Source organism: Taudactylus pleione, unplaced genomic scaffold (genome assembly GCF_031769625.1).
Source record: "Taudactylus pleione unplaced genomic scaffold, aTauple2 ptg001547l, whole genome shotgun sequence".
NCBI lineage: Eukaryota > Metazoa > Chordata > Amphibia > Anura > Myobatrachidae > Taudactylus > Taudactylus pleione.
The window spans coordinates 97868-124924 of record NW_028285944.1 but is presented as its reverse complement, the minus strand read 5'-3'; the positions used below and the strand labels follow the sequence as shown (position 1 = coordinate 124924).

Here is a 27057-nt window from a genome sequence, read left to right as displayed (position 1 = left end):
CAGCAGCAGCCGCATCATCCCCGGCCAGGTGCAGTGTGTGCAGCAGTAGCGCAGGGAACCGGGGAAGAGATGACGGCGGCGGTGCTCCTGTGCCTGGCGGCGCTGCCCGCTCTGCTGGACGCCCGGCTGGTGCAGGAGGCTGAGGTTGGCTTTGCAGAGTGCAATGACTTCTTCTACCAGGGCAGCCCGCCCGAGGGCTTCAGCCACCCGACCCATGCCAGGCTCTGCCAGAGACACCAGGGGGAGGCCAGCTTCGCCACACTGTACAGCACCGAGCACCGGATTCCGGTGTACTCAGCATTCAGATACCGGGAAGGGGCAACCGGGGGAGAGGGAGACTGGCTGCTGGAGCCCCAGGTACGTGACTCATCCTTACTGATAGAGGGAGACAATGGGAACAGGAGACCCAGCTGATGATGTACTCTCCTATAATAATCATTACATTCAGCAGATGGCTGCAAGTGTGTGTGTGTGTATATGTGTGTAATATATACATTTCTGTCCATGTATCTACATTACTCCGTCATGGATAATATGTAGCCTGGACAGGTGCAGTGATATGGTGTCGGTGCTGCATTCTTATCCAACAAAGGATTGTGCTTTATTGTATCAGTTATATACATTTTAAATTAAATGTATATAACTGATAAAATAAAGTGGTGCTATGATTTAATATTCAATTTCTCATAGTAGTAAATCGGTATCTGATTATTAATAGATCCATACAATGCCCCCATCATTTTGTATATGTATATTACAGCTGCACCTTGAGTCCTATGGCAGAGAAGAGTTATATTCATATTTTTTATTAATTTTGTTAATATATTGTCAGCTGGTACTGTGTAAATGCAGCATGCACAATACACATCAGTAGATCTACAGACCATACACACATTGTGTGCAAATCTATAATTTTTTATTATTAATTATAATAAAAGGCCATCTTCTGGCACTAATAACCTGCACATTGCATACACTACCACAGGGATTTGGGCCCCAGTAATGACGTGGGATGTGAATCCCTTATTTCCAGTGGCTTATACCCCTTGCCCTAAGATCAATTGTATTTTTGATACATTTCCATATAACAGATATTTGTTTATATTTTTTTCGGTGAGATCATTGTCCAAGGTCTGGCAACAATGTACAGAGCATTCTTCCCTTTATCAGTAATTAACCTGCGATTTACGTGCGTGCCCCATGCTGTTGGGGTGGCTCCATCCACTTGAATGCGTTTGGGTTCTACGTTGTAGCGCTGGATTACTGATGGGCATCGTTAGCGAGGCTCCTGCATCCCTGATACAAGGCATGCACAGATCATCATTACACATCTGGGGCTGAGACCACTGCCAAGGACTGCGGAGTAATGTGTAATAAATGGCATGGGGTTTTTCTCTTGCATGCCTTTCCTCTATTTATGGAAATCCAGCTTGACTGTTCTGCTGATTGGCTTTGATGCTCTGCAGAATGTTGTGACAACCATGAATAAAATCCTGATGCATCAGCTGAAAAGAATGAAGTGCCTGTGTCTACTGTCTCAGATCTGCCTGACGTCAGGATGCCAACAAGAGGGATACTGTCACCAAAACCTTACCTCCTGCTGGCTGTGCGACTGGAGTATCCTACAGATCACGTTCTCCCATTGTGTCGGTGGTGATACATTGGTTTACGCAGCACAGCAACAGATGCAATGTTTTGTTTTTTTAATGGCCGTGAGCAGCATTGCTTTGTCTGTACAAAACAATCCCACATGCCTTTGTCATTTTAACTCTATGAAAGCCCAAGGAAATGACAGATGACTGTACAGATATTTCCGAGAATAGGTACACACAGATCATTAGGAACGGGCCAATGGATGGTTTGCAATTAAACTGTCCTGACGCTAGTCTGTATCATCCCACAAATATGCTTTTACCATTGCCATTAGTGTGATCATCAGATGAAGTCACCACCTAGGACTAAACAACAGACAAAGGCCATGGCGGCTGGCTATTCGGCTTATTTACTAGAGAGATTCCACGCTTAGACGGCCATGCTCTGTCAGATACACGTAAAGCGCTGGCTTTCTTATAGCGCTGCGTTCGCCTTTTATATTGCTGTGCATTGGAATATGGCATGATGTGGTTATTTTGACTGCATTCATATAAATGTATCGGAGTCCGGTTGATCATAAGGAAACAACAACTACTTTATATATAAATGTTATTCTGATGGCGAATGAATGCAGCACAAATGCGGGTTTGCAATTCCAAATGCACGCCCCATTATCATTCCTCTGTGTGAACGCACCAGGGGCCTGTTCTCTGGGCCATATTTTGTCTGCCCGCAGATCAGATGTCGCCGAAAGATGTAAACAAGCCCACACGCTCATTGGAAATGCCAGATATTTCATTGGCTGTCATGCGTCTTGCTGCACCCCATGTGATACTTGTTTGTTCATGGTGTTTACAAACCTGATGGGGTTTTTATTTGTATTGTGTTTTTTTTTTTTTTTTTTTTTTTGTTAGTATAGAGGCATCATTTTTTTTGATTCCACCAGTTTGCCCCAATAAATGACATCTCTTATCGCCTCCAAAAGAGACGCTACTCCGGGGCAAGAATCTCTAGCCGTCACATTGCGTAGTCATGCATAGTACGAATTTAGGTGCGATAGGGAGGGCAGGAGGCGTTCAGTCTATTCCAGAGGGATCAGGACATTACACTCGGGCTGGGCCTTTTCCATTGGGAAAGCTGGCACATTAGCTAATAGAGACCTCCTCCGAAAAGCTGAGTGCCCATGTGTATTGTATCTCATCTACTCATGACCATGTGTTGGCAACATATTAACTCTAGACCAGCGACTGAATAACTTGAGTGTCCGTAATATCATGGCTATCCCAATGAGTAATCATAGCAATAAAACATTAGAATAAAATACACAATCTGACCTATTGCTCATGAGGGAGTTGAAAATAATTTTCTGGGAATGAAAAAGTTACCTCTTTACTCATGACTTTGTGTTTTGTTGGTCCCTTCTGTTTTTTTTTTATTTATTTATTTTTAGGACCTACCAAGGTGGATCCAGATAACGAACTGCAGTAATTATCATTTCCCCACCCATCAGTGTGGTGTATTGCTGGTCTAGCATTACTAGTATTCTAAAGTAGTGATCTTTTTAGCTTCACACAAATCAGCAATGTGCCCCCCATTGTATGTCAGCATTTATGTATAGGCTGCATGGGCGGTTACTGGCGCTATGGCCGGATGTTTCTCTATACTGCTGAGTATATTGGACTGGACACCTCAAGCAGCAATAGAAATATCTGCTGACCTGATTACATGTCCTGATATTCAGCAGTGGTGTTATGTAAGCAGCATTACTTGCACCCTCCTCTCTCTCACTGTACACACTGACATTCTCCTGATTAATAGGCCACACAATGCGGTTTGTGTACTGAATGTTGGAGCCTTGCTTCAGTCCTCTCCCAGTCCTGCTTTCCTGCATTCTTTCTGTTTCACGGCTTGACTCCACCCGGACGGTTGGGGAGCAGGAGCACACCTCACCCTCAGGGATGTACAAGTCTCTCATTACTGGAAAAGTAACTTTATTCTGCAGAATACGCAGACCAGTCATATTATTTCAGTGTTACATACATAGCAGTTCTTTTTTTTTTTTTTTCTTCTTTTTTTTATTTGATCTTTTTTATAATAAATTGCCCATGCCGGCTTACATGTCATGCACCCATATGGATGGCCAGGCCCCGTGTAGGTGCTGAGGGACTGGATTTGTCTTTTTTTTTTTTGGTCAAACGTGAGTTCTCTGCTCCCTCGCTTACCAATAGCCGGGGAAAAAGTGTTTTTAACTATTTATTTATTTAAAATATTTTTTAGCTCTACTGGGCTTACCAAACCTGTTGGGTCTATTCAACTGAATACGAATTAAATAGCGCCGGGAGGGAGCTCCTGGAGCTGTTCAATTCGGCGCGCTGTTCGGCCGGAGAATGCCCGTTCTCCCACCCCTTGCCTCTTAAACAGGGTGTTTAGTCGTGAGAACGGGCATTCTCTGACTAAACTGCCCAGCGCAATGCTGTTTCCGTGGCGCTAAGTGCAAAAAACAGCATCTCGCCTGTACTTTTGTCGGATTCCCCTGGAGGGGAACGAGAAGAAATCCTTAACAGTGCGCTGAATTGAATACCTCCCAGGAGCTCCCTTCCGGCGCTATTTAATTCGCGTTCAATTGAATCGAGCCCATAGTGTACTATGCAGTATATAACTGGTACACCGCAATACATTACGCCTTTGGGATATTGCCAAATGAATTTGTGTGGCTCACGCTTGAGGTGGATGTAATACTTATGTATGGCAGGAAGCTTCCTATTCAATAAATATAAGTTTATAAGTTAATGTTGGGATTTTTCTACTGCGCATCTGCATATTTCGGGACTCTGGAGAGGTAAGTATTGAACAAAGGGTGCGGTTTGGGCCCCCAGTGTGCAATACACACACGGCACCCATTATAGATACGACACTGCTCTCCCACACTTGGCCCGCCTTTGTTTTTCCAATATCGGGTACAGTCTGCTCCTCCAATGGATCGGTATTCCTATTCTTTCTTAAGCTGGGTACACACTATATGATATATTGGCCGATCTTGCGATCCATCACGTATCGCAACGTCCATCGTATAATGTAAACTCCCAATTCATTGATGAACTGGGTGGTTGCATCTTCCCTTCTGATGGGCTGTACATTAGATGGGAGGAGGCCACGGATGACACAGTGATGTTACATTAAGCATGTAACCATATATCCCGTCTTCCGGCAGATCGTGCGGTGTGTACGGCGATGCAATTATATCATTATGTTGCCGCGTCGCTGGGTCTGCACATCGGTTAGGTATGTAGCCAGCTTTATCGTCTGCCCAGATCATCCTCCCTGAAAACCCTCCTTGATGGTGAATTCACTGTGTATCAACGATGGTATAGCTTATAGAGAATCTCTTCTGTAATGCATTCAAATAACTGGGACAGTCTATTTTTAAATAAATGACCAGTTTACTTCCCATTTAACTTGTATGCTAGATGGTACCCAGTATTGCTCAGTCCGTACTAACAGCAACCAATCCACAATTAACTTATATATCACTTGCTTGTTTTGGTTAACTTTTTCTCCTTGAATACACATTTAGCAGGGGTTCTAATTAATTAAATAAGATCCCCTTCATCTAGCCCAGGGATGGGGAACCTCAGGCCTGGGGGCCATATAAGGCCAGCAGAATCATTTGGTCTGGCCCTCTGAGCTTTTTCTGCTAGCCTCATCTGGCCTAGAATAGCACCCTGCAGCCAGAATCTATACAGCAGTGCCGCCTAGAGCATCCTTAGGACGCTTCAGACGCTCACACTGCTGCCCTTACAGCTCCCCGAAGCATCCTCAGGATGCTCCGGACATTGCTGTGATAACCGGCGATTGTGGCCCCGCTCAATGTGACGTCACAAGGAGGGTGTGTGGTCTGCACCAGGCCCGCGAATAAGGTTATATATATCAAAATGGCCCTTGGCAGAAAAAAGGTTCCCCACCTCTGATCTAGTCCATTCATTTCTATGACTTGAAACCCACTTACATGCAGGGGCTGGCTGGCAACTTTTAGCCTGGGGGGCAATTGCATGCAGGTGGCCCTGGCAGAGGAGTAGCGTGTAGCCAGGGTGCCCGGAGGATGTGCGTGCTACTGCGCCCCCCCTTCCCTCATGTGTTCCAGGGAGGAGGCGGGTTCATATGGAATTTTAATGTAAAGTAAAATAAAGATTAGGGGCAGCCCCCTGTAGTGGTGCCAATATGCAGTGCCCCAGGAGAGGACCCCCTTATGCAGGCCTCCAGTAGTGCCCCCAGTAGTGATCCCCCTATGTAGTGCCCCTTATACAGTGCCCCCAGTAGTGCACCCCCCCTAATAGTAAGCCCCCTTATATAGTGCCCCCAGTAGTAGTGTCCCCCCCCCCCCCAACTTGTAGTGCTCTCCCCCTTGTAGTGCCCCCAGTAGTGGTCTCCTCCTTGTAGGGCCCAGTAGTGCTCTCCCTCTTGTAGTGCTCCCCCCCCCCCCATTACGTCTCTCCCATTACCCACTGCAGGAGCCGGAAGATGGAGCGGCTCCTGCAGTGGGTGCAGCAGCAGTCAGTGAGGGTCTGACATACTCTCATTGGCTGACACTCAAAACAAACACATGGCTGCCGGCGCTGGCAGCTGTGTGTTTGCCAGTCACTGTGTAGTGCTGACCGAACTCAGGGCCTGATTCAGAGCCGGACGCTCTGACAGAGCGCTCGCTCTGAATCAGGGCCGTCCCTCTGAATTTTAGAGCGGCCTCCTGGCCGCTCGCATAACTTTGGGTGACAACCCACAGCTATAGCGAGCGACCAAAAAGATGGTCGCGATGGTCAAGACCATCGCAACCATCGGGCTTGCGACGAGACCCTTGTGGTAGGGTCTGGTCTGCCGCAAGCCCTGGAGTGCTTTCGGCATATCACTTGTGATGTCAGTGGGGCCGGCCTCAGACGGTAGGCGTTCCCATGGGAACGCCTCCTTCTGGGCAGCCACGCCCCCGGCATGCCCACCAAAGGGGGCGTGCTGTCACTCACCATCGACAGCACACCCCCTTTGGTGCGAGACCCATAGCGACGGCTTGGCCGTCACTATCCGGGTCTCGCGCATGTGCACGACAGAGCCGGCTCCCTCGTGCGCATGTGCACTTGGCCAACATCAACCCACTTGCGAGCGCTCGCGAGCGGGTCTGAATTAGGCCCTCAGTCGGTCAGCGCTACACGCGCGGTGCAGCTGTGTTACAGAGACAGGCGGCCCGCGGCCCGGGGGGCACATGGCAACCTGCCCCCCGTCCCCAGCCCGCCACTGCTTACATGATTAGTGTGATCAAGGTTTTTTCTTTTATGCAACAGACCAATGTTAAAATATTGTAATAAACCTAATTTCTCTTTCATGCACTAGAGGACACTGGAGGTGCTTACGCTGGGGGGTATAGAGGCGTGGATAGATGGAGCTGGCACTTTAAAATTTAGAAGTGTGAAGCTCCTCCCCCTCTATGCCCCACCAGCCCTCAGTTAAGAAAATGTGCCCTTGGAGCTGGTCACAACCTGCTATGCTCCAGCAAGCCACATAATTTATTTCTTTTATTTCATATATATTTTATTTTTTCTTTTTTCTTTCTTATTTTAAGACATCTTTTACATATTTTTTCTTAAGTACCCTTCGCCACCTCTCTAAAGGTGGGGTCCGGGTTACTGGCACCCTGTTAACCTCCTGGGTTACAGGAAGGAGTGCAGTGCTTAAACAATAGCATCTGACAGCTCCTTAATGCCGCACACAGCACACACACCACAGCTGCCTTCATGTGAGTGCTGTTCAGAGGAGCCGTCCAGAGAGGGAGCGCAGTGAGTATGAATCACATGCACATCCCCCGTCTCCTGTCCCACGGCCAGCGCTGGCTTCAGAGAGCGCAATAGCGCTGCTCATTGATTACACTTCTCCCCTCTCCCCGCTGATGAGCGCGGCTAGCGGTTCCTACTCAGCGGGGCTTGCACAGGGGGGAGATGATCCTGCAGGCGGGGGCAGCCATTTTCCGGCCCTTAGGGCATAAAGAAAGGGGGCGGAGCCTAATAGCGTGGGCTCCCTGTCTAGATAACGCGGCAGCGGCTGTGTGCACAGCGTGGCTGCCGTGTTTAACCTGTTTTAAAGACTGCATCTCTCTACTACAGGTGTATGCAGTATATACAGAAGGCTGATTCTCTCGACTACATCCCTGGCAAGAGGTTGTGAGTAACACTGGGGTGTTTGGCAGGGAATCTAATCTGTGGGAAAGAGTGGGGAGTGCCTCTTCCTCTGTGTCCCAAACCAGCCTTCTGTTTTATTTCTAATTTCACAGCTGTCCCTCTGTGTCTGGGTGAAAGTGTGTATCCATGTCAAACAGAACAAAAGCGGCTCAAAAGATATTTGTCTGTTCTATGTGTAACAACAAACTATCCAAGCCGCATGCTGCTGGGTCCACCTTATGTGATGCTTGTATAGCAATAGATCCACCTATGGCTATTACTGCCTCCCCTGCACCTACATGGGCCACTGACATGGTAGGAGTAATGACGGATTTAACGTCTGAGTTAGCTGAGACACGTAAGTCTCAACCTCCCTGGGTGGCGGGGCTAACCAAGTCTCTAGACACCCTAGTACAGGTTATGGGTACAGTGGTGCCTGCACCCTCCACCTCCTACCAAACACCGACACAAAAGCGTACTCTGGCGACTGTTCTCCAATCAGAAGAGTCTGATGAAGAATTCCTCGCTACGGAGGAAACAGAAGAAGGGGAATTGGAGGAAGCGTTACAGGACGCTTCCCCTCAAGAATTAGAGTACACTTCTTCCGGGGTGGAATCTCTAATTTTGGCGGTCAGAAAAGTTCTGAATCTACCTGAGGATGTAATACCTGCATCCCAGGAGTGTGAATTATTTCATGAACAACCAAAGAGCTCTGCGGTTTTTCCGTTCTCACAGCAACTTCAACAGCAGCTCTCTGCGCCGGTTTCCGTCTAGCTATCCTTTTCCATCATCCATGATGGAAAAGTGGGAAACACCCCCTCCAGTAGATGCGTCAGTCTCCCGTCTCTCTAAGAAAACAGCACTCCCAGTACCGGGAGCTACAGTACTAAAAGATCCTTCGGATCGTAAGTTGGAGACAACGCTAAAATCAATTTATACTGCAGCGGGTGCTCAACTTAGACCCACCCTTGTTACCGCTTGGGTTAACAAGGCAGTGGTCGACCAGAGTCCAAACCAGTTGATTACCGGTTTGGACTCTGGTACCTCCAGAGCAGAGTTACGTCTACTAGCAGAACACATCCGTGAGTCTGCAGCTTACCTGGGAGAAGCTTCGAAAGATATCAGTCAGATTAGTGCTCGCATATCTGCTTCTGCTATTTCGGGCCGCAGAGCCCTCTGGTTGCGCGCTTGGCAAGCGGACGCAGAATCCAAGCGTGCGGTGGAGGGTTTACCTTTCACTGGCGATATGCTGTTTGGCCCGGAACTGGACAAATGGATATCCCAGGCCACGGGGGGTAAGTCTTCCTTCCTCCCGTCGGTTGCTCCAGCTCCCAGAAGATCTTACAATGGACCTTCGTTTCATTCCTTTTGTGCGCCACATTCCTTTCGTGGTAGAGCCAGAGGTGCTCCCACGCAACATAGAGGTGGCAGAGGTAGAGGTCGTCCACACCCTGTTGCACGTAGACCAGAGCCTAAACCAGCGGAAAAGCAGGTGGCATGACGGTCTTCCGTCCCACCTGGGACCTCCTGCAGTGGGAGCCCGCCTGCAAAACTTTCAACAGGTTTGGAACCAGACCTCTACAGAACCGTGGATCCGCAGACTAATTTCCCTGGGATACCGAATAGACTTCGAAGTCCCCCCCTCCACCTCGGTTCCTCACCACAAGTCTGCCAATGCCTGCAAGCAAGGCCAAGGTTTTACAGGAGGCTATCCAGTCTCTAGTAGTATCATCTATACTAGTTCCGGTTCCGGAGCATCAGAGTGGTTTGGGGTTTTACTCAAACCTGTTTGTAGTACAAAAACCAGATGGCTCGGTCAGGCCCATCTTAAACTTCAAGTCCTTGAACCTGTATCTGAAGATTTATCGCTTCAAAATGGAGTGTCTGCAGTCAGTCATAGCGAGCTTGGAACCAGGGGAGTTCCTATTATCCCTGGATATCAAGGATGCCTATCTCCATGTCCCCATTTGGGAACCTCACCAGGCTTTTCTGCGTTTCGCCATATTGAAGGATCATTATCAGTTTCGGGCATTGCCGTTCGGGTTATCCTCTGCTCCCCGCGTCTTCACCAAACTCATGTCAGTCATGATCGCTCTCCTTCGGTCATCAGGAGTGAACATAGGGGGTCATTCAGACCCGCTCGCGAGCGCAGGACGCTCGCAAGCGGGTCGATGTTGCCCCACTGCGCATGCGCACGACGGAGGGAGCTCCGTCGTGCGTATGCGTGAGACCCGGATAGCGACGGGCTCTCCGTCGCTCCGGGTCTCACACCAAAGGGGGCATGCTGTCGATGTTGATTGACAGCACGCCCCCTTGGTGGGCGTGCCGGGGGCGTGGCTGCCAGACGGAGGCATTCCCATGGGAACGCCTACCTTCTGAAGCCGGCCCCACTGACATCACTAGTGATGTCAGTGGGAGTGATTTTGGCTCTGATAGAGATGCAAGCGTCCAGGAGAACGCTCCATTTTCATGGAGGAGGGCCCTGATTCAGAGCGAGCGCTCTGGTCAGAGTGTTCGGCTCTGAATCAGGCCCATAATCCTTTATTTGGACGACCTGTTACTCAAGGCTCCATCGGTATCTCTTCTATCAAATCAGGCCTTACTGACATATCAGACCCTAATCCAACACGGTTGGATAATCAACTTCAAGAAATCAAATCTTAATCCATCCCAGAAACTTCTGTTTCTGGGTATGATCTTGGATACGGCCTCACAACGGGTTTTTCTTCCAATAGACAAGGCCCGGGATATCCGGTTGTTAGTTCAGCTGGTCCTCAGAACAAGGAAGGTGTCCCTGCTTCTTTGTCTGTGTCTCTTGGGGAAGATGGTAGCAGCTTTCGAGGCACTACAGTTCGGCCGGTTCCACTCCAGGGTGTTTCAGCTGGACCTGCTAGCACAGGGGTCAGGGTCTCATCTGCTTCTTCGACAGATCCGTCTGAGCCCGGTTACCAGAGTGGCCCTTCTTTGGTGGACACAATCCAACAATCTGTTAGCGGGCAGAAGATTCGGAGTGTGGGACTTGATCATCGTAACAACGAATGCCAGCCTTCGAGGATGGGGAGCAGTAGTCCTTGATTATCACTTTCAGGGTCGATGATCCCCTCTAGAACAGAAGTGGCCCATAAATGTGTTGGAACTCAGAGCGATTTACAATGCTCTGATAGAGGCAACATGCTTTCTAAAGGCTCGTCCGGTAAGAATTCAGTCCGACAACGCGACGGCCGTTGCTTACATCAACCGCCAAGGAGGGACTCGGAATCGCATGGCTATGCGGGAAGTAACTCAGATCCTTCGGTGGGCCGAAAAACAGTCAGTAATCCTGTCGGCGGTATTCATCCCGGGTGTGGACAACTGGGAAGCAGATTACCTGAGTCGACAGGATATGCATCCCGGGGAATGGAAGCTTCATCCAGAGGTGTTCAACGCGCTGATACGTCGATGGGGATGTCCTCAGGTGGACCTCATGGCGTCGCGATTGAATCGTCAGCTCCCAGTATACGTCTCAAGAACTCTGGATCCGCAGGCGGAAGCTGTAGACGCCCTGACAAGTCAGTGGATCTACGACTTCGTTTACCTTTTTCCTCCGATTCGGCTTCTTCCTCGTCTTCTAAAAAGGATAAAACAAGAATCAGTCTCTGTAATTCTCGTAGCTCCGAACTGGCCTCGGAGAAGTTGGTTCTCGGACCTTCGGTCCCTATTGTCAGACGATCCGTGGCCCCTTCCTCTACGCCCGGATCTTCTACAGCAGGGTCCATTCGTACACCCCAACGTAGCGCAACTGCGTTTAACGGGGTGGCTCTTGAAACCGATATCCTAAGACGCAGGGGCATCCCAGACGCGGTTATTTCCACCATGCTACGCGCCAGGAAGCCAGTTTCGGCTGCGCATTATCGCATCTGGCGTGCTTATATCTCACGGTGTTCCAGTCGGGGGCTTCTGTCTAGAATTTTTCGGTTGTGCCGGTTTCTGCTTTTCCTTCAGACGGGTCTGGATTCTGGCCTTTGGCTGGGAACTCTAAAGGTGCAGGTTTCTGCCCTCTCCATTTTCTTTCAAAGAAAATTGGCCCTCATTCCTGAGGTGCAGACGTTTCTTCAAGGGGTCTTGCGTGTGCAGCCTCCTTTTGTACCTCCGATAGCTCCCTGGGACCTAAACTTAGTGCTTCTGTTTCTTCAGTCGCTCATGTTTGAACCTTTTTGGAGGAGGTCGATCTTAAGTACTTGTCTTGGAAGACTGTCCTCCTCCTGGCTCTCGCTTCGGCTCGTAGAGTTTCGGAATTGGGTGCTCTGTCCTGTAAGCCACCTTACCTTGTGTTTCATGCTGATAGGGCGGAACTCTGGACAGTAGCCACCTTCCTTCCCAAGGTTGTGTCGGCTTTCCATATCAATCAGCCTATTGTGGTACCGTTGTTGCTGGAGGACCTTCTACCTTGGATGTGGTTAGGGCTCTCCGCATCTATGTTGCCAGGACAGCGTCCCTCCGTAAGTCTGAGTCGCTCTTTGTCCTCTATGATGCTGTTCGGAGTGGTTGGCCGGCGTCTAAGCAGACTTTGGCACGTTGGATCCGGTTGACTAATCATCAGGCTTATGATAGTGCTGACCGTCGGCCTCCTTCGTCCATTTTGGCTCATTCCACACGTTCTGTGGCGGCGTCATGGGCGGCCGGTGGAGGAGCCTCCACGTCACAATTGTGCCGTGTGGCTACTTGATCTTCAGTTCCCACGTTTGTCAGGTTTTACAAATTTGATACGTTTGCTATTTCGGCATCCCGTTTTGGCCGCCTTGTTCTGCAGGCGCCGCAGAGCGCTCCCGCCCGTGGGGAAAACTTTGGGACGTCCCCAGCGTAAGCACCCCCAGTGTCCCCTAGTGGATGAAAGAGAAAATGGGATTTTGGTACCTACCGGTAAACCCTTTTCTCTGATTCCACAGGGGACACTGGACGCCCACCTCTGCGCTCTATGCCTGCCTGTTCGGTTTTGTTCTGTATGTTGTATGATTTACTTATTGTGTGTTCTTCTCTCCTTTCACTCCGCTTGTTCTCCACCTCCTCTCGGTCTTCATTTTCTAAACTGAGGGCTGGTGAGGCATAGAGGGGGAGGAGCTTCACACTTCTAATTTTAAAGTGCCAGCTCCAGCTATCCACGTCTCTATACCCCCCAGCGTAAGCACCTCCAGTGTCCCCTGTGGAATCAGAGAAAAGGATTTACCGGTAGGTACCAAAATCCCATTTATAACATCGAAAAATAGGACTAAACACACAAAAAAACAGAGCAAAGTGTCTCTTGAACATTTTTTTTTCCCCACATTGGCAATGAAAATATAGGTCCGGTATCGCGACATTACATCATTAAAATTTTCACCAATAGCACTGTAATTGCATTAGCACTATAAATGGGTCCCAACTTCAGTCCTTAAATTCCCCCAACATGTCGTGTTTTCAGGATTTCTATCTGGAAATAAGTAGGATCAATCCACAAGTGAATGATTAAAGAATCCAGAAAACATGACCTGTTAAGGGTACTTGAGTACCACTGATCAGGGCTACTTGTGATGTTTTCTGTACACCCTACCCGGCTTGGGGTTTAACTCGCTTGAAAATTGTGACTTAGTTCAATTTAATATATTGGAACACCTGTAAATAATACCCCTTTTACACCAGAGCAAAAACCTGTTTTTTGCTGGGTCTACCCGGGTCACAGCTCAGTGTAAAAGGGTCCCTGAAATACAACCCAGGTCTAGTGACCCAGCAATCCAACCCAGGTAGCTACCAGGGTTGGACCCGGGATGGACCTGGGTAATGGTGCAGTGTAAACGGCGCAACCCGGGTTATGCGACCTGGGTCAAGCTTAAAATGAGCTGATTGGTGGTTGTGGAGCGGTCACCTCCCACTTTTTGTGACCTCACAAGTTTAGCAGGGCAGACCCAGATTCAGTTTGAATGTGGCGTACCTGAGAATAACCCAGATCGATGGTGCTGTGTAAACGGTGTTTGACCTGGGTTGGAACCATGTCTGAAAACCCAGGTCGGACCTGGGTTTTTGGTTGAAAAGAGGTGTAAGTCTGTTAGTTACTCCATGATACAAACTACTTTAATTACGACTATGTGGAGCAACCTTTTGTGTAGTAAATCCCACAGTCATGTAAAGGCAATCTCTTTAATCAATAAGCCTAGTGGGCCATTTTTCGGTCTCTGTGATTAAATCCCATGAGATTAATTTATTAAAGAAATAAAATGCGACTTTATGGAATTTGATTCAATTAATTTCAGAAAGTTGCAAAAACAAAAAAACATCTTGTGGCCTTTTATTAAAAAAAAAGTTTTATATATATATAATTTTTTTTTTGGCCCAGATTTACCAAAGATCTTGATGAGCAATTAATTGCTCTTCCCATTAAACACAATTTTGTTTATTAATCTCCTGAAGTTTATGCGCCATTATTAAATTGTGGAGTTGCTTGTTTGGAGGACATAATTGCGCTACAAACTGCACGAGTATCAGAGGATGACATAAGAAATGATGTTACAAAACAAATGATTTCTCTTACGAGATTAATTCCTGGACATACCTCCCAACGTCCAACAAAGATAAAAGCGCCGACTATCGGGATAGTGCCACTTAAATCGGGAGAGTTGCCTCCCAGCATTTGTACAGTTAAGACATTTATATACATAATTAGGTTGTAATTTAAAATCTAATTGCAGCTGGAGAGATATGCAGTTGCATTCCATTGTGTGACATTTAAATGATACATAGTCAGTTTATTCACAGACGTTGGGCTCAATTCAACGCAAATTGAATAGCGCCGAAAAGGAGCTGCCGGAGCCTTTCAATTCAGCGCGCTGTTATGTTGGAAAAGGCCCGTTCTTGTGCCTTTAAACATGGTGTTTATTCGCGAGAACCGGCATTCTACAACTTAAGTGCCTGCCACAGTGCTGTTTCCTCCGCACTAAGGGCAGAAAATAGCATTGCCCCAGAAGTTTTGTCGGATTTCTGCTCGCAAGAAGAAATCCTACAGTCGGGCTTAACCGTGCGCTGAATTGAATAGCTCCGGGAGCTCCTTCTCAGTGCTATTCAGTTCACATTAAATTGAGCCCATTTTCTGTCAAAAAAGTAGTCTGCAAATTTCACCTTTTTTCTGTAATAAATTAAAGCCAAGCCAGTATACTAAACCTTTTACAGATGATGTGTAACTTGTCCAGTGGCCAAAATCTTACATTGCAAGAGCATAAGGGTTTCCAACCCTTAATAATGTGATAGTAAAATGCATTTTCATGATGTATCAGAATTGGAGTTGAAAGGTGAAAAGGTTCGTCTGCAACAAAATGGAGTTAGAGGATTGTAAAATAAAGGGGCTTACAGAGATGTGTTAAACTTTCCAAATAGCAGCCAATCAGCATCTAGCTACCATTTATCAGGTACAGTATATAAAATAAGTGGAAGATGATTGATGGCTGTGGGCAACTTCTCCACTTGACCACTTCTGCACTCTCAAAGTCTTGATACATCTCCCCGTTACTTGACTTTTTGCTATCAGTAAATTTGAACCTTGAAGTTGAGGCAGCCATTTTGTGGTCTGGACCAATGTCCGTGAATGTCCAATCTGTCGGTTCACTAGTAAGCTTTGTTTTATGAGGTATGGGTACGGGATGCCGGCAGTCAATATCCCGACGCCGGCATCCCGACAGGGTTTGGACACAGACACCTGTCGGTAGGTATCCAAACCCTCCATCCCCTGTGCATGTGCCTAAACCTGTCCCTACCCTAACCCTCCCTCCCCGGTGCCTGAACCTAATCCCCCCCCCCCCCTCACCCACCTAGTGCCTAAACCTGTCCCTACCCTAACCCTGCCTCCCCGGTGCCTGAACCTAACCTCACCCACCCCGCACCCTAAACCTCATCCTCCCCACTTAGTGCCTAACCCTTCCTCTAGTGACTAACCCTGGCCCCGCTACTTACCTTCGGATACCGGCGCCAGGATTCTGACAGGTGTCAGGATTTCGCCGCCAGTATTTTAAGCGCCGGTATCCCATGTACCGGGATACTGAACTTATCCCTTTTATGAACATGGGTTAGAATAGAGAAGGATCCTAATTAAGTGATAGGCTGCATCCCCATAAATATTTGCTCACCCATAATATGGCTGCTTTAATAAGTGCCTCAGTGATGTCACTGACCCCTAACGATTTAATGTGCTGCATGCTAAGCCTACAAAATGGCTGCTTCCACTGTGCGTAAGATGAAATGAGAATATGCAGAGAAGAAAAAGCTTCTGTTTACACAGTGACATACTGTATATTAATGTGTTATACCATGAATTTATACATAAAAGAACCATAATCCCTATTTTCAAACTAAGGCCTGTATTCAATTGCCGGCGAAAATTCCCGGACTTTTCACCTGGTTTACGTCCCGTCTACATTGCTTGTTTGTGTGGTGGAAAAGTATCGTGAGCGTCCCCGCTATTCGCCCTATTCAATTGCAAAGGGCGTGAAAAGGTGTCTTAGCGGAACTTGGAGAAGCGGAAAGTCCTGGAAAAAACGGGGAAATGAGCTTGACACCCCCCAAAAGATGCACTGAGATGGGGGATCACTATGGATACCCCCGAATAGCCCTGCTAAAAGTTTTTGGGGTACTTGAATGCTCTCAGTTGGTGCTATTTAGCGTCTGTTTTTTTATTTTTTCTTTTAAATAAGTAGTACATGAAAATGGGGAAATGCATGGTTGGAATTTGCAAAAGTGCATTTTTAAAAAACGCATCTACAGCAAGCACCTGCAATCCAAAAAACTGCTTGGAGTCTATTTCGCTAGTTTTTAAGTTTGTCCCCCAACTTTGTTTTTTTTTTTTTGCGCCCCCAAAACGAAATTACTATTTTGGGGTGATCTCAAGTGTTTTTTTTTTTTAAACACCCCAAAACCCCAATTCTGCATTTTTTCTCGCCTGCTTTCTTTGGCGAATCTTAGAAAATATTGCCGGGGCGGCTGAGTGATATTGGCAAGCAGCACTCTTAGCGCTTTCCCAGCCACTGCTGCAGAACTTTGTGAATGTGCGAACTGTGTTACACGTGCCCAGTGGGCTGGAAGTCTGGACTTGGGGTTCCAGTTCTACTTTCTGCCCACAAAAAAAGTAGGAAAAAAAAAAGCGCCTCCAGCATGCACTCATACCGCCCCTGTCCTCTTCACCGACTCCCACTGCTAGGAAGATGGAGCAAACCTAGAGCCGTATTCAATTAGAGCGGACCCGCGATACTTTTTCGCCTCCCCGGACTTTCACCTACTTTGCCTGTTTTGCAGACAGAAAAGTATCGCGCTATTCAATTTGAAAGTAGGCGAAAACGGGACCCGGCAAAACTTGAACAGGCTTAAAGTACTGTCAGATTTGGGGAAATCAGCCTGACACCCCCCAAATGATGCTCTGACATGGGGGTTCACTATGGTAACCCCCGATTTGGCTTGCTGAAGGTATTTGGTGTTTTTAAATCATCTCAATAGCTGCTAAATAGTGTTTTTCTATATGTGGTGCAGAATAGTATTTAGGATTTTTTTTTTGCAGAAAATAACTTATACCAGCAAATCTGGGGTACTTGAAAATGGGGGGCAGCATATTTTAAAGTTGCTAAAGTAAAGTTGAAAAAAATCGCCCCCCAGAGTTAAGTTCGCTAGTTTTTAACTTTGTACCCCAACATATTTTTTTTTTCGCCCCAAAATTCAGTAATTGTTTTGGTTTAAGTGTTTTTTTAAATTTTTTTTGACACCGTTTACCTTTAGGGGACTGTCTGAAGGCTGCATGGGGGTTCCCGCAACGTTGCACCCCAAAACCCCAATTCTGCACTTTTTTCAGCCTCTTATTCATAGGCGAAACTTTTCCGCCTACTACATTGCATTGACTTTCCGCCTAGGCGGAAAGTCTTTCAAATTGAATACGAAAATGACGTAATCGGTGAAAAGTTTTCGTCAAAAAAACGAGGAAATGGCTTTTTGCCTCAAATTGAATACGGTCCCCTAGTGGGAGAAAAGGAGGACCAGCCAGGACACCGGCAACGGGGTAAGTATGGGAGAGAGGGCACAGAGCTGAGTGAGGGTATGAGATGGTGTGGGATGGAGGAGGATGGAGCAGCAGAGAGGGGGCCGGGTGGGAGAGAGCAACAGCGCATAGAGGGGGCGTGGCCAGACAGCAGTGAGCGGGAAGGAGCGGAGGGCAAACTGAGGTGACACGGCATATGCCAGGTTCCTTTACCAGTATGTATATATTTGGGGGTGGCGGGGGAGGATTATTTAAATAATAAAGTATTTTTTTTACTGTAAGTGTCCTCTTCTTTCACCATTTTGAGATTTTGATAGAATGATAGCGGTAGTGCAAGTACTGCCACTACCCTGTGAAATAGGCTTCCCTAGTCGGACGGTGATGGCTAACCGCGGCCAGGGGGTGGGATGTACTAAGCATTGCATCCTGGATGCGACACAGCTTCCTGCTTATCGGATGCATACCGACGTTAATAACGCCGGTATCTACCAAGATTTGCAATTAAAGTCGCAAAGGAAGCTCTCCCGAAAGGAGCTGTCCTTTGCGAAGAGGTGGCTTCCGGGTTTATGGCCCAGAAGTCCCTCGGGTGTCCTTGTGTGCATGCGCCGGGAGTTATGCCAAGAAAAGCCCATAGTCTCCTATTGGACCGCCATCTGTAGATGGCGTTGCTGACCGGATCCAAGCTCCGGACAATAACGCATTCTGGAGCTTAGCACATTTGGGAAAATGCAGCCAAAACTCTGAAAACTTAATTTTTTTTGGGGGGGGGTTTGCCAGCATTTTCCCTTTTAGTATGTATATATCTCACCCAGGGATTTTATTAGCTAGATACAAGCCCAATCTCCAGTGAAAAACATCATTTTTGCCAGAGAAATGGGCTTTTCCCTATAATAAATAGGCCTGTTAGACACTTCCACCATTTCTGCACTTCTGGGAATTTCCTTAACTTTCAACTCAACCGATTTCCCAGAACCCAAACCAAAAATGTTATCAGGCAGAAACAGAAGCCCTTCACAGCCACAGCAGCAGTGTTTTAGCTTTCTAATATTATATGAGTCCTCCTGTCTGGTGTCTAAAATGCAGACGTTCATTATATTCCCGGATCAATACCTCTGCTCACCGCCAGCTGCTGAGATGTCCCTGATAAAATAGGAGACTTTGAAAGCTTGCATTTCAGAGCATCCGCTAATTGTGCTAAATGGACATCGGTCATCCTATCCTGCTAATGTGCTTGCTGATCCTGCTAGATGGTACACGCTTATGTCATTGCTCATAGTGAAGCATTAGCCATTTTTTGCTAAAGGGTGATATTGACCATACTGTCACTCAGGAGAGCATTTGAGTGTCTGTCTTATTTCAAGGTCAGTAGCGAAGGGGGCGAGAGCAGAAATCTGGTGAGGGGAATTTTTAATGAGCTTTAATTTCATGGCTTCTGCCAAGGAACATGTGCAATCTACTTGCCTTTTTTTTTATTATCCTTCTGTTCTAAAGCATTGGCGTTTTCAGCAGACGTAGACATGTAGTGGTAACTATGCTGGGATATACATGGCGGTATAATAAGCACCATTGGAGGCAGCCATTTTGTGTTGATTGGAATATGCAGCATGCTGTACACTAACATCACTGAGGCATCATGTTTGCGTGCTTTCGATGCTATAACTGAGGCGCTGGGTCCTTGGAATTGTTAGGTTGCATTTTCCGGAGTATTAGTTTAGCACGAAATGGCTGCCTACAAACAAAGACCCATTTATGTTGGTGACTGATGCTCTTTGTAGGGGGTTAATAGAAAAATGAATGTAAATATTTGTTGGGAAAAGCATGTTTTATATGTACATAATTTGGTATGGCATTGTGATTTATTTTTTTATTTTATCCTAAAAATAGTATACATTTGTGCTAGCTATTTCTAGATAAAGATGTTTACGGCAACAGAAGGTTATTTTATGTTATTGCCTGAGGTAACCCCCGCGGGCGATAGGATTGAAGTTAGGGTCCAAGGCTGGATTTCTGGACCTGTATGAAGTCATGGGATGACGGGCTACTCCCTAATGCTCCTTCTCTGTCCCTACCAGTACATTTAAATGATCATATTTTAAATGATTCAACTTGTATATTGTGAAATGTTAATACAGCTGTAGATTAGAATAACATTGGAATCTTTTGACCAATTGATGCTGCTAATTGCAAGATGTTTTCTCTTCTGAAGTAAGAAGTAGCCGCGGCTCTGTCTAATGGCGGTCGCCAGCCCGTCTGTGACTTTATGCTAATGCTGCTACAAAGTCCTTCCCTTATGTATATCCGTGCGTCTGAATGCGCAAAGACTGAGACCCCCCAGTGTCGGTAGATGTTAAAATACGGGTTGGTGCATGTTTAGTTGCACCATTGAAACGTGCAGCAGCCCTATGCCAAGCGCAGTTTCTCCATCCAAATGTGGCCACCTATATCAGCGGTTGAGTGTCTGTTTATACCACCATATCACCTACACGCCCACAACATGGGCCATCTGTGTTCGTTCGCTAACCTACCTCCCTGTAAGTGCCCATCACTTGTTCAAGATCTTTCTGAGAGCGTGTGTCTCGGTCGTATTTTGGTGGCACGTTCTTGTAGGTCAAATCTGCTTCTGAAAACTGTAAAGCTCAATTTCAAGTTTCCACTGTTGCTGAAGCATTTATTATACAATGTTTTTCATAACCATGTGCTTTATAGCTTCTGTTCTCTCATCTTTTTCAGCTGGATGACCCCAAAAGCAGTTTGGATGAAGCAACGAAAGGTTCTGATGTGTCCGAGCAGATTGAAGGTCTAGGCACTAAGCAGGCCTTAGAGGAAGACTATGCTTCATCAGATTACCAGCCAGTTTCACTCTTCCATAGAGTTCCAGCAGTTCTCACCAATGCAGTGCCGCTGACTGAGAACGTCAAGGAGAGATGGGCCGAGGATGTAGATCATCTCATTGAGAAGTTACTACCTCATTGTGGGAATGGAAATGACCTTCACCTCCTAGCTGGCGCAGTTCCATCGAATAATAAAATAAAAGACAAAGTGAGCGTTCCAGAGTACGTCTGGTTGGCAGCTTGCTGTAACATCCCCGATGCCTGGTCCATAGGAATCATTAAGAGAACTGACAATGTAGATGGTCTAGAAGAGGTTAATGTGGAGGAACTTGAAAGCCGGTTATCTGGTGGTGTAAAGTTATTCTCCAACCAGTGCGGGGGAGGAGCCTTACCCCCAAATCTGGCAACTGTATCCGAATCCTCAACCCAAACCGAGGACGAGGCTCCAGTCAAAACACCAGGAGCGTTTGTTAGATTTTTCCAGTTCCTTTTCTGTATCACCTATGAAATTGTGAAGAGCATCTTGTGCCTACTGTGGTACTTAGTGAAACAAATCTGTAATTTAATCTTCGGGAGACTGTACTGGATCTGGACCGCGGCCACCACCTACATCTTCGCCCTGAGCAAAGTTCTGCTGAACATTCCTTGCGACGTCCTCTGTGTTCTGGCAAATATTCTCTGTGGCTTTGTGAGAGTCATTGAGAATGTGTTTTCGGTTGTCTGTCTCGTACTCAGGCTACCAACTAGGTTTCTGTGTGACATGGCCAGTTTCCCTTATTATACAGTTTGCGCCATACCAGATGTTGGTATTGACATACTAGGTGGTATCTGGGGCATCTTTGCACTGGGGTTACAGGCTGTGTTTGGTGCATTCGGTGGATCATTTTCAGTGGCCTCTTTTGCAGGGAGTAGTGTTTTCCAAAGGTTCCTTGGACAGTCGGAAAGTTATGAAAACTGACCGGCAGTATTAAGTTGGAAAAGTAAACCGCAATGATGATTGGTAGACACAAGTTCGCACTTTACAGCAAGGCGTTTTGTAATTCCTGTGGGATTTATACCAAATTTCCATTTATTTTAATCCTGTTTATCAGTGTTTTTTGAAAGTCCACAGGAATTAGACTTGTTTAGATGCCAGACCAATGCTGGCTTTTGAGTACATTTAGATAGGAATGACTAGCTGGCTTTCAGCCTCATTTTTGTCGGCTTCAGTTCACTCTTACTGGTGTAATCGATCTCAGCCGGTGTGGCTGACTGCATCCATGATTGCACGTAAACAGTGGCTCTAAGATTTGGCTTGTCAGAGGTCAGTTTGAAATACACTATTAATCTAAATTGTAGGTTGTGGGGAAAAATGGAGGGAATCTTTAAATTCCAGTTGTCTGTAGAATAACTGTGGTAGTTTTTGAGGTCCTCAGATTTAATGTGACTTGCGGCACATAAAATATACCCTTGCATTTTTTTAAACTTGGATGAACTAAGCAAATAACTTATTTAACTCCTAGTCGAGGGAATTTTTTTTTTTTTTATTTTTATTTTTTTTTTTATTTAAGTCTCATCTGAACATCTGCTCTGAATGACAAGGTTACATACACCCTTAGAGTGTACCCGTCACTTACTCTCAGTGAAGGCAGCCGTGTCATTAATTACAATAATTCATCCCCATGCAGGCTTTTCATTCAGTAGGAATTGGTGAAGTCACGGAGGTATAAGGCTCTTTGTGCCTCGGGCCTAAGTGATGTTGCTAGCTGAAGCTGCACTGAATATTGCTTCAGCCTTTAAAGAAATGTTTTTCTTCACGCGTTTCTCACCTTCTGTAGATATTGCTTTGCGTTGCCAGCCCTTTGAGTGTAAAATCTGCTTTATAAATAACTGGAATAGTCTTTGATTTCACAAATGACCGGGTAACAGGAAATAACATACACTATTGCTCAACTTATACACAAACATGGCACTAAAGTGTCAGAAATGTGTGGAATTTTTTTTGTTTGTTTTTTCAAAATTATAACCAGGTTAAATCCTATTCACTGCAAATCACATTTGTAAATTTGCTGTATAAAGAAAATAAATACACTACATTCACAGTAACTGCATCAGGTCCACTTTAAAAGACTAATTAAAATAATTTGGTATTGAAAATTACACATTGTTGGCCCATGTTGTATCTATTACGAGTGTTACGTAGAGCATTTTATTTTTTTTTCTACATTTTTTTTTTTTTTCTTTTTAAACTAAACATTATATCAGGTCAAGATAAAGCAACATTTCTTTTGGCCAGTGCGTCTTGTTATGACTTTGCAAGCAATTTATATTCAAAATCAACTTTATATTTACAATATTGTTTTTGTGAAAACCGAGGAACATCTACATTTTGCGGTTTTGTTAATGGACACCGTCTTTGTAGTATAGGTGTAATTTATATCAAGATGCAGTCAGCATTCTCCTAAATTTTAGACTTAATACCTGTATACACGTTGCAAGCATTTTGTAAAGAAACTCCTGCTCAATTTACAGGATCTCCACATTCCTAGCTGCTTTGTTTCCCCAAATCCCATTGTTTTATTGGTCACCTGCTGCAAACTTTTGTGGCGTTTTTTTTTTGTTTTTTTTTTAGTATTATTATTATTATTCTAACTTGGTTCTATTTGCACTGATTAAAAAAAAATTATATATATATATATATATATATATATATATATAATTTTTTTTTTTAATATATATATATATATAGGCCCAAGTGATGTCCACCTGCAATTTTCTCTGCTGACTTGAAAGAAAGATCACAAAAACATTTGAAATTTTACTTATAAATCGACAATTGTCAAGATTTAAAGGTCACCGTACTTTATATTATCAGCATTTTTTGGTTCAGAAGTCCATTTGCTTCCTTATAAGAACTCGCACACCCTATGTCCCTGTTAAAGTGTATGGGCTGGATTTGCTAAAACATGTAAAAAAAGAGAAATTGAGGTGTTGCACACAACATCCAATCATTTGTTAGCTGACAGTTTCCAGAGTGCACTAAATAATACCTGCAATCTAATTAGTTGCCATGGACACTTTTTTTTTTTTTAATTTTACAGTTGTCAGTAAATATACCCCTATGCCTGTTTTCTAAGAGCAGCTTACACAATCATATGCTGCACTTGGACCTGTAACAGTAGTGATAATTTTTCGCAGAGAAGGGAGGGGTGTACACACTTATATTAATAAAGCAAGCTAATTAAAATGTATGTTTATATTTATTTATACAATTTGGGTGAATTCCACAGGAAAGCTTGTGTAGCGTTCTCTACTTATCATATAGTAGTCTGTCACTGTGCAATAAGTCACTGTCCGTTTTGTAGTTCTGTGTCCAGGTAACAAACCCATTCTTCTATTAGGATGATATCTGGTGTTAATATCAGAAATATTTGTCGCAATGTCACTGTACAGCTTACAAGTCCTCGCTACTGAATTTAAAATGGAAAAAAAATAGGCTTTATTCTGATAACTGACCTCTTGCACCCAGTAAAGGAATATTATACCTCAAAGTGCAGGTAGCCATTTTGTTAAGCTGCGTTCACATGTATGTGGTTATTCAGCGCAGTAGGAACTAGCGGCATCAATGGTGCATGAAGTAAATGCAGACTGTTTTTTTGGGCTGAACGTTATGCATCGGTGATGTCACGAGTTCCCAGTGGCATTTGATGATTTTGAAGAAGGCATACTGGCACATATTGGTGCAGTCGACAAAATGGCTGCTTCCATTTAAAGAGTGAAGACACTCTTAATCGCTTCACCAAGAAAATAATACTGCTTCAATGAATTGCTTTTTGATTATGTAAAGCTGGAAAATTATGAATAAATGATAGTTGGGGGGAGGGCACATATTTTTTTTCACACCATTTATCACATAACACCTTCAAAAGTCATTTTGAAAAAAAAAAAAACAATTTCAAAACCTCAGATGTGATGCTCCTGCAAGCCTACATTAACTTCATTCTCTAGCTACAGCATACTTTTTAGTGGGGCGTCATTTTAACTTCCAATTCTCTTTTTAAAGCTGTATTGCCACCTAGAAAAATATTTTTCCCTGAGCAGTGTGAGCAATCACAAGCCGCAACCAAGTCATATTGGCTCCTGATTGGTCCTCCCGCTTACGCACCACCTTTACGGCAATTTATTGTTGGTGGACCAAATAAATTGCTGGTTCCCAATTATCCCGCCTCTGCGCCATGCTGACATTTTTCTATGACTAGAGAGCAGGAACGGTACTGAAAATGTTTTTGAGGATAGTAGAGCAACGTTAAGGCGGGACCTTTTTAGTAATGATCAAAAAGCCTGTATATAATGACATTACATTTTGACCTGTATTTAAATATCTGTTACCATAGTTATGGTTCAAGTTTGATAATTGTGTTACATTGGAACAAAGGGTGTTGTACATAGGGAACTGTGTAGGGAAGTCCAGGTTACAGATGTCCCCTGCTCATATTGAATTAAGTTAAGTGTCCTTTGATGTGTATATAAACGCAGTTTAGTGAGTTTAGGTAGTTCTAGGCGTGCTTTTTTTTTTTTTTTTTTTTTTTACACTGAAGTTCTTCATCATAAAGTTTCACAGAGCATTCACTAGGGTGGATCTAAGAGAACTTTGCTGGCCTGCACATTATATCCTCATTGTGTGCTGTTTATGCGCGGCCTCTGTAGTCACTGAATTTAGTTCCGATATGTAGCGCAGCAATGAGAATTTTAATTTTTAGTTTTATAGAAATATCTGCTGCCAAATAATATCGTCGAAGTGAATCATCGGTGTGATCTAGAATACATAGTAGTGCAGCATAGGATTGGCTGCAAATATTATAAATCACTTAGGTTTATCATCTACAGTACATATGGGATATTTCCCTACTGTAAATATAAGACTACTTTAAAGTCACCGTAAATACAAGGTGACTTGCAATATCTATACTATTGCAGAAGGGGGTGCTTTATTCTGTATAATATATTCCCCTTATGAGAACTGAACAGATGGCATCAGAATTGTAAGCAATGACTTTAGAACTCCATGTATAAGATATTTCTTTAAAATTCCGTCATGTCCACAGTTGGGATTGCGTTATTCGTTACAATGTGTTTCTTCGTATTGACCTGAGAACCCGCTGTTATAATGTACAGGAGTTTATACACACTTTGGCATTACTTGTGTATTATATGGGGGATAACGTTTACAGGGGGAAATGAGCTGCAGGTTTTTAGCTTCTGTTTTCATGTATACGCTTATGAAATTTTGTTTGCTAATCAATATGTCTAATTAAAGTCTGTGAGCCTGTTTAATTCTCTTTAATATTTTTTTCCTTGTCTTTTATTTATTGAATAAATTGAATTTTTTTTTTTATTTGTAAACAGGATATTTTATGCTCACACAAATCTCCAGGTGATGTCTATTTTTCAAGAAATATTAGTGACGGGCAGAATTGTAATAAAAATAGAATTGCTTTGTCTGTGTGCTGCTTTGTAAAGCTGGACTGAGTAAGTGCTCTGGTGATTGAACCTGACCAGACGCTAACCATTGCCTGCCTGTTTCATCAATGTAAAGTCCTTTCTGTTCTGCACTCAAGTCTCTCTTTAATTTAAATGCAGCAAGTGCCGCCCAGAAACATAATCACCTAGACATATGTTGTATTATGGCTGTATATAACTTCTAAATCTCTCCATATTCTGCCATTTCAAGATCCATGTGTAATTTTTTTTAATTTTGTGGTGTTTTTTTTTTTTTATTTTTCTTAAAGTGTACCCTACCTCCATCTAATGGTGGCAGCCATTTTGTGTACCCTACCTACATCTAATGGTGGCAGCCATTTTGTGTACCCTACCTACATCTAATGGTGGCAGCCATTTTGTGTACCCTACCTACATCTAATGGTGGCAGCCATTTTGTGGGCTAAACCATTATTTAGCCAACGCATTCAGCAAGACCTGGTGACCTCACTGAGAAATAAGAAACTGTCTATTTCATGCCTCAGTGGTGCCACTAGCTCCCGGTGAGTGCATGCTTGGTTCTGTGAACAAAATGGCCGCAACCATATCAGTGAAGGCACCACTTTGGTTGCCATTTGCTTTTTAGAGTGTCAAACGGCTGTAGTGACCGACCAGCACATTTTATGCTATTGCTGCTTATTCATCTTGTGTGACGTTCGCGATGGTGCAATATAATACCATTCTCTATTCAGCTGTGTCATAGATGGCTAGTAAAGGGAATGGTGCAAGAGATAGACTCACTGCTGCCCAGCAATAACGTAGAGAACACTTCAATGACTGGTATGCTTGTGCCTCTTGTGGAATCTGTTATTGTGACCACTTTCCTATGTCCTGTATGTACAATATGTTCTACTTTTTCCATATGTATGATTACAAGGAAATAAAATAACTTAAGACATTA

The 27057-nt window shown here is 44.8% G+C and overlaps 1 protein-coding gene across 1 annotated transcript; it reads left to right on the top strand.

Annotated features, from left to right (window-relative positions):
• On the top strand, positions 1-27057 carry ENDOD1 (endonuclease domain containing 1). The gene is made up of 2 exons (XM_088463991.1): positions 1-357; positions 20539-27057. Exons 1-2 carry the CDS (start codon positions 70-72, stop codon positions 21595-21597), a joined length of 1347 nt encoding a protein of 448 aa, XP_088320117.1. The 5' UTR covers positions 1-69; the 3' UTR covers positions 21598-27057.